Consider the following 8,585-nt stretch of genomic DNA (forward strand, 5'->3'; position numbering starts at 1 on the left):
AGATCCATTCAACCTTTCTATCATGACATTTACCATAATGTCACCACTGAAAGTTTATTAGTGATCCAGTTAAACAGAAGGCAAATCACTTAACATATGTAATCAGCTTAAATGACTAACCAAAACTCTAATTGAGTATTAAAAATTTATTTGCAGTAGTTTGTGTCATTACAAAACTATTTCACAGCCTTTAGATGACTAGACATGTAACCGTTTCTGTGTTCAGAACGTCCTTTCTGTAAGATAAAACTTTCTTGTAAAATCACAGAAATGTACAGAATGTACATTATCACATCACTACTACACGGCTAGAGGAAACTAAATATACCAGTACACATACTGAATAAAGTCCAATTTCTATTAAGTAGCCAGCACCATTAAGTTGCAGTATCCTAGTACACCGTTATCCCACATTACAGACATATTGAAATGCCTGGGATTTTGTTATTCCACGAAATTGATATTCTAAATATCACTTTACACAACTATACCACACATCCACCACATTTAATACAGTTTTCTAGTGAAGGCAATATATCAGGCAGTTTGAAAGTTTTCTAGCACATGTATATCTTAACAATATATTACATATACATTCAAATATCATAGTTTTCCAGTGTCATACACTTCCCATATATTAATTACCACACTACAAAGTCATTTTTCTGAAGGAAACAGTCTCTGTTATACAATTTTAGCTATTTTAGCTGTAGTTAAAAAACTCCACTTCCATGTCTCTAAGCATCCTCAAATAACTATAACAGTTGAACTTTAGAACAGAAGAAAGAAAATAAACATTTCAATCTCTATGTTCAGCAATTGTAAATGACTTACCAACACAATTTGAAGTATACTCGATATAACTGTTAAGTGTTAAAAGCCTAGCCCAATTCCAATTTTATTCACAAGAATGTTGCGTATATAAATACCTGCATGATTATAAGGATCCTAGCAGCATTTCAAATAAATTTTGACAAAAAATATTTTGATGTCATCTTTTTTATGATTTAAGCAGCAAAGTAAAATGTTAAAAATGATTTTCTTATTTTCTGAACCAAAATATTCAACTGATTTTTAGATCCAACAATAATTCATTCTTTAATTTTCAAACTGCATTGAGGTTTTGGAGCACTTTTTGAGTTATCTTTTTATTTCTATGAACATTTTCAGAGAAAAAAGATTTATTTATGAATAATATGTATAAAAAAATTATATCTGATCATGAATGTCTACCATTCCTACCTGAGGACAACTGTAAAGTGAGTAAGAAAAAAATTAGTCTCCAAAATATTTTTTTCATACATCCATTAAATAGATTCAGAATAACAGACGTAATACAATTTTCAATGAATATGGAAAGAAAATTGATGTATAAAAAATTTCTTCATATTGTCAATATGTATTCTGTCTTTTCGTATTTCCAAGTTATCTGCTCTTATCATAGCAGGTATTGATAGTTATGTCATTAATTTGCCAGAGATATTTATTCTGTAACTCTCAAAAGCAAATGAACCAACAACCAATACCCGCTCACAGGAGCAAATAACTCTGCATTAATAAGAGCTAAACAGGAATTTTCTACAAAAACTTACAAAGTGATATTGATGTACTTACCATACATATAGTACGGTAAAATTGAAATTTTCCCATCATTTTCACCAAGGACAGATGGTGTAAATTACTAGAAACTGAGGGTTTGTCAAGATAACTACAATAAAGCTGGTAATTGTCTAACTTTCTAACTTTATCCTACCATAACAGGCTAACACTGTCAATACAACAGATCAGTTTTCAGTATTACAATTGTTTTTTGAGGCAAGTTGAAGCGAGTTTCTTCCTTCAGAAAAAAAAAGAAAGAAAGGATTAAGACAGAAATTGTAAACTGTATCTGTCTGACAGTGAAAAAAAACCTAAACTGAGCATTATTTAAATCCACTTAACATAATTGTTACAGAACACTAAATTTTATTCATTCATGTTTATCCAAAATCCTATTTACAGTTAACAAAACATCCATAAAACATCAACACTTTACTACCTCCCTATCACAATAGTAAAATAGAGGTATTATATCATCACGGATATATTCTTCTCATCATTTGAATCCTAAAAATCTAGAATTACAGCATATGGTAATCTAAATGTTAGTGCCTGGTCAACATTTCTGGAATTTTATCGGTACTGTGATTAAGACAAATGAGGATAACCATTTCAAATTTGAGGCAGTCAATTGTGATTATATTGCTGCAAAATTACTGTAATGCCAGCATGATGTGGTAACAGTAAAATGGACATTTGTGACATAAAAAATCACAGTTTACTGCCACAAATTTCAAAAGTCAGTTTATCCTTATTCTTATTTACATAGAATCTTTTTTTTTTCATTGAGTATGAAATCATGTACCAGGCTCTGGCTCCTGCCATAAAACCTGGGTCAAGATTTTAATAATTCATATCTCAAAAATATAACATCAAATAAATTGAAATTTTCTTAAAAATCTATGTAAATATTTCTATAATCTTGAATTGTTTCATTTTTCGGGGATTGAATACTTAGAAGCTGCACTCAACTATAAAACTGTAATGAATTAATTCAAAATGTTAATATGAAAAAGAGAGAGAGAGAGAGAGAGAGAGAGAGAGAGAGAGAGAGAGAGAAAAAAACAAAATATACAATTTAAAAAAACAATTGGTAGATTTCCCTTTAGGGTCATGTTACTACCCTTGATACAATATAAATATATATATTGGGAATTTGTGGCAAGTCTCTGTGATTTTGAAGAGTAATCAAAGTCATTTTGTACACCGATTAGTTTTAACACCTTCAAAAATCCCTATTTTGTCTGAATTAATAGTGCTAATCACTTAATAATGTCACAGAAAATGATGGCAGAAAGAAGCGACAGTGACTGATTTTTACCATGATAATCATTCTCTCAGGTTTCAATTGTCAACAAACATTGATTTCCTATTATAACCTTAAGGTGTGTTGGCCAATAATGGGGTAAACTGTATAACTTTAATAAGTATATTGTTCAATTAATTGGTTTGCCAGCAAATACAAAAACCCTTCAACTGAAATATTACATTAACAAATGTAAATATTTATATACTCTCTAGTGTAATAACCTACAGTGATATTCAACTGCTACATGATGGTATGAAATCACAAAGTGCAATGTCTTAGATATAATTGAGATATCAGAAAATAAAATATTATATCTTTTTCTGTCAGCACAGCAATTTTTGTAATCAACAAGAAATAAAAACAAATGACAAAAGTTTGATCAACAAACTTAAAATAACATCACTAATATCTATTCATCAGGTCTTTAAGGGTTCCTGGAAAGTTTTCAGATTAAACATATGTTAATATTCATGCCATGGTTTAAGGGGAAACATTGCTGAAGTATTGTAAAGTACTAAATCAACCATCAACAGAGGATCCTATTCTGTCTCCACTCCCTCCTGTACAATCATCCTGTGATAAAACACTACTGGAGGATATCTTAGGATCAGATACATCAATTAGATTGGCAGAAGTAGAATCTGATTCTAAATCTTTATTCGTCTTCTCTACCAAAGAACTTTCAGTCTCTTTCTTCATTTCCCGATTCTCAAGAATAATTCGTTTAACTGCAACCAGCCACTGGCCAACCTGACAATAAGGGAGATAATTCAGTTTTCCTCCAGTAAAATACATGTTATCTGCCATATTCTTTAGATAAACAACTTAAGAATTTGTTTCATTATCTTTCATGATATCGACATCAGATACTCACAACCAATTTTGTTAAAATGACATCAACTGTTTTTCAAAAATTTTAAATATTTAAGTTTTAGATATAAATAAATCACAATTTTCCTTATTTTTCCCTCCCCTAAATTTGAAATGGGAGGATATCAGGAACAAGCTTGTTCACAATGACTTTTGTAAGACTCATACAGAAATAATGCACTTCTGAAAAGAATATTGGCACACATATCATATGAATCCAATACCTCAGCTGTGTAGTCGACCATAAGAGAAAGGTGACCTTCCCATGCCCTGTCAAATTCCTTGTTTTCTAAATCTAAACAAAAGAAAATGTACACAAATTAAAAAAATTATTAACTAAGTAAAACATTTTTTTCTCTTTCCCAAATCAAAGAAACTCTGGTGTGTGCTTTTGTGATGATGATTTTTTAATTTTTTTTTTGACAATGACTTAATGCAAAACATTTAAAAAAATAAATACCTGTAAGTCAAACCAATACTGTACCTTCAAGTATTTTCCATATTCTAAATTGAACCTCATTGGACAACTTTTTATCTTTCCAATTTTCTTTCAAAATATGTAATTTTCTTTTGACATCTTCTGCTGCACGGCCCTGTGGTATCAAGGGAGACAACTCAGATTATCTCCATAAAATGAATTATCAATTACTTTTTTTTTAAATTGTGAAACAAAACATATCAGTTTCCATGAACAGCTCTTGTTGGTGGTCTTAGCACCAGAAGGAAAATAGAGTGTCACTATATACCCCATAAATACCTACAGATTCTGACATGTGACCCAATACCTTTTCACGGTTGATCAGGAAATGGAACCCCAGTCTCCTAATGAAAAATCACTGTGTTATCACTGCGCAACATTATTATTCTAAACTACTATCAAAACTTTTTAACATTGCTAAATGAACATGTGAGTGTCTGCCTAAGTGATGCTGAATTAAAGGGCAAAGATTGTCATGCATAATAAGCTCCACTAATAAAAAATTGTCAATCATGATACTGTTTATTTGATGTTTTCATCCCTTACGCTGATAATGTTTGAAGAATGATAATATCAACTTTCATAAAGTTTGCAACAATTTACAGATTTGTTGTCTTTGTCATCAACAGTATATAAAAGGTTGTAAATTTTTATGGTATAATCCAATTTTTAATACCTGTAGTCTTGGTAAGCACCGTTCAAATTCTATATCAATTCTTTTTTGAACTTTGTCAAAAAGTTCATCATCACTTTTCAAATTTCCTAACATTCTGGTCTTTTCAAGTTCCTCCACATCTGATGCTGAAGAAGTGTTGTCCGATTCCATCTTTGATGAGTTGGGGGCAGTAGGACTCATCATAGGGATCAAAAGGGGTACAGGGGCAGATGGGGTAGTGTTGGTTGTCGGGGGCAAAAGCTGTATCGGAGGAAGCAGTTGAACAGGTGAGATGGGAGGTCCATTGGCAGAGTTCAGCAGAGTTCCCGAACCTGAACAGACAAAGTAAACAGATATGAAATTAATGATATTCTTAATCAATAAATTATAATAATCAGGTTTACCTTGATTTATGTAAGGGAAATGTGCAAACTTTTTATAATCCTATTAAGTTATGTTAAAATACAAAATAAGTGCTGAATTTGCTTCATTATTATCCAGATTTCATAGGACACTCAGTGCAAAATTCAAAACATTATCTGATGTTAGACTGAATCAATAATATCTTCATTTCAAAAAATGTTTTTCATGTTTGAACACAAACTATTACATTGCCATGTAGTGATGTACATACACTTTTATTGAATAATATGAAAAAAAAAAAAAATAAATAAATATTGTCAAAATTTTGTCATGTCATTTTCTTCTCCATTTTTGTACCAATGTACTTACCTTCTCCTTTAATCGCTGTTGATGAGTTGGTATTTACTGCTCCACCTGTGTAAGCTACACGTTTGTTAAGTTTTGTTCCCCTTGGCGATACCTGTCCCGACGTCTTAGGGCTATAATTGAACACAGGTGGGTCATTCCATCCCCTGTCAGGGTTTCCTGTTATGGAGATAAAATAAGAAACACATTTTAGATAAGTCATATACTCAAGGAATATAAAAAAATGCAGTGTGACATTATTTGCAATATCTTGTGAAAACATTCAAAAACAACAAAAATCGGTCAAGCAATTCTCTAGGTTACAGTGTATCGAATGTTGCGTTATTGTACTGTGTGACAATGTTTTCTTGGGAAAGCATGAAACAGAAAAATTTTGTCTTGTTTGATGTCCAAGAGAAACTGGGCGGATTGCTGATAGACCTAGGTCTGGGCATCCGCATGTGACATCACAACATCAGAACAGCTTTATTTGTGTTGCACAATCATCACCTAAATGCCACTGAATCTGCCCTTCATACCATAGGTACTCATAACCGTTCTATCTGCAACAACTGTAAGAAAAAAAAATTGCGTAAAGTTGGTCTGCTGGTATGCACCTGTTTGTAGGTCTGCCCCTAACCACTGCTCGTCGCCAGCATTGTATGGCTTTGGTGGCAGCACATGCCTCCAGAATATTCCCATTGAAGCGGGTCTTGTTTACTGATGAGTCCCGGTTCATCCTGTTCCGATCAGATGCTCAACATTGTTTTTATCGATGTCATGGAGATTGATTTGCCACTTGCTTCAAAGTAGACAATTTGGGGTGGATCGGTTATGGTGTGGGGAAGAATCTCACATTGAGCTAAATCACCACCGGTTGTGGTAGCAGGTAATTCAACTACCGCTAGGTATAGAGATGAGATCTTCCTACCCCATGTTGTCTCATTATTGCAGCAAAACAACCTCACATTCCAGTAGGATAATCCTCAGCCTCATGTAGCAAGGATCTGTCACGACTTTCTCACTAACAACAATATCCACCCACTTGACTGGCCACCATACAGCCCCAATCTATCCCCAGTGAGCACTTGTGGGACTAGCTGGATAGACAAGTTCAACGACACCAGCCTTCCCCTGTTACTCTGGCCCAAATGATAGCAGCCCTCTTTGAAGAATGGTCCAACATTCCCATGAGGAGGATAAACTCACCCATATACTTCTTGCCTAGGTGAATCAGGGCTGTAGGTAGAGCAAATGAGGGACATACCCGGTAATGACTAGCCAGCTCCAACAATCAGTCCATTTTATTTCAGATTACATAGTTCTTTTTCAATTCCCTTCAATTACTGCTACTTCACTTACCAGACACAAATCATTGATTTTGCAGTTTGTTCTGTATGGATTTAATCTTCATTCTTACTTAAAAATATTGAACATTATACCCAACGTCTTGACTAGAATTATCTTCGAAGTTTACTCTGCGTTTCTTTATCCCCCGTATATATTCACATACACGTCGATGAATATTGGAATACCGATGGTGAGAGGTCAGTTGGCTTTTTCTTCAATTATGGATGAAAATAATCAACCAAATATATACTGAAAACATATATAAGATTTCTGCACTGAATTAGAGAATAATTGACAAAGTCTAATAATTTCTATGGTATTGTTTACAAAATGACGAGTTTCAGATCATTGGAATAAACATTTTTTTGTGTTTAACATCATATACTACATTAGACATGCCCATAATGTCGGTCAGACAGAGACAGATTTATTCATTATGCATGAATGGTAAACAAAACAATGTCAATCAATCTAAGATTAATCTATTTACGTAAAACAATTTTAGTGGGTTTGCACTTGCCTGGCCTGGGGGCCGCCATTGCTGAATTTCAACGTGGAACTTTTGACCAATGAAATTTACCTATTTAGCTGTTATTTGCTGTTATATCTAAAGAATTTACTCCCCACTTTCATCCTGTATGTCTTATAATAAAGTCTCCATTCTCTATTGTAGCGAGTGATAGTTTGTTACTGGCTTTAGAAAATTATATTAACTCATTTCGATTTACAATTTTTGCTATCAACTCGTGCGATATCTTGTTTAAGATGTATGATATATTTTGCAGTCGCCAAAACTAACAAATAGATACACAACCTTTCGGACTTTCTCTGGACTGTTCGTACATATCTCTATACACAGAGAAGTTTCCACAGATGAGAGGATAATATCCGAGGAAATCTGAGAAGCAAATGCGTGTCGACTGTTTCTGCAGGGTTTGTATGGCCTGGATTAAAAATCGATTACGGAAGTGTTGAAACGTGGACAGCAGTACATGGAAATATGTTTTAATTCCAAAAAGCTTAATGTTTTGTTCTTTGGATATGTTATTTTCGAATGGTCAGTATGGTGACGCGAACTGTTCTTCCCTTGTGTGCTTGTGTTGTGACAATCGCAGTGCTGTCTCCTTTTTTTTGTCATATCGTAAAGACAGCATCGCCGGAGCAGAAACCGACAGGTCTGTACTTTTTTCGAATACATAATCTGTCATTTTAATTAGACTAAAACCTTTGAGATCTTTTCAACTATGAATAAAGTTACTTGTATGAAAAATGATCTTGAGAAGATGTTCCCCCGTGTGTTTGCGGTGGACCTTTGATGTCTGGATAGACAAGGGCCCCCGGCTGTCAAACATATTGGACTGCAGGAGAGTCAGAACACTACCTTCCAATTCTTATATAATTAGCTCTAGGCAACCTGTTTGTTTATAATTAGCACGATAAAAGTTATAGATAAGTTAGATAGCTGTAATCCATAATCATTACAGACCATCAGTAGATTTGGCTCCCTCCACTTACAGCAGTACATATACTACAATGCCTGTGCACCAGTTGAGTGGAGTGGGTACTCTTTCGAACTAAAATAAGTTGATGTTCATGCACAGGGACACATTACAATA

General features: G+C 33.6%; 1 protein-coding gene across 1 annotated transcript; it reads right to left on the reverse strand.

Moving 5' to 3' along the window:
- Positions 1–2,860: 2,860 nt before the first annotated feature.
- Positions 2,861–7,515, reverse strand: LOC132564838 (steroid receptor RNA activator 1-like). Its single transcript, XM_060229458.1, has 6 exons — positions 7,490–7,515; positions 5,644–5,799; positions 4,933–5,243; positions 4,263–4,371; positions 4,003–4,073; positions 2,861–3,658 (listed from the first exon to the last, which is right to left on the reverse strand). Exons 1-6 carry the CDS (start codon positions 7,506–7,508, stop codon positions 3,428–3,430), a joined length of 897 nt encoding a protein of 298 aa, XP_060085441.1. The 5' UTR covers positions 7,509–7,515; the 3' UTR covers positions 2,861–3,427.
- Positions 7,516–8,585: the final 1,070 nt, after the last annotated feature.

Source organism: Ylistrum balloti, unplaced genomic scaffold (genome assembly GCF_031769215.1).
Source record: "Ylistrum balloti isolate Yb309-2 unplaced genomic scaffold, AGI_CSIRO_Ybal_v1 Utg372950, whole genome shotgun sequence".
Lineage (NCBI taxonomy): Eukaryota > Metazoa > Mollusca > Bivalvia > Pectinida > Pectinidae > Ylistrum > Ylistrum balloti.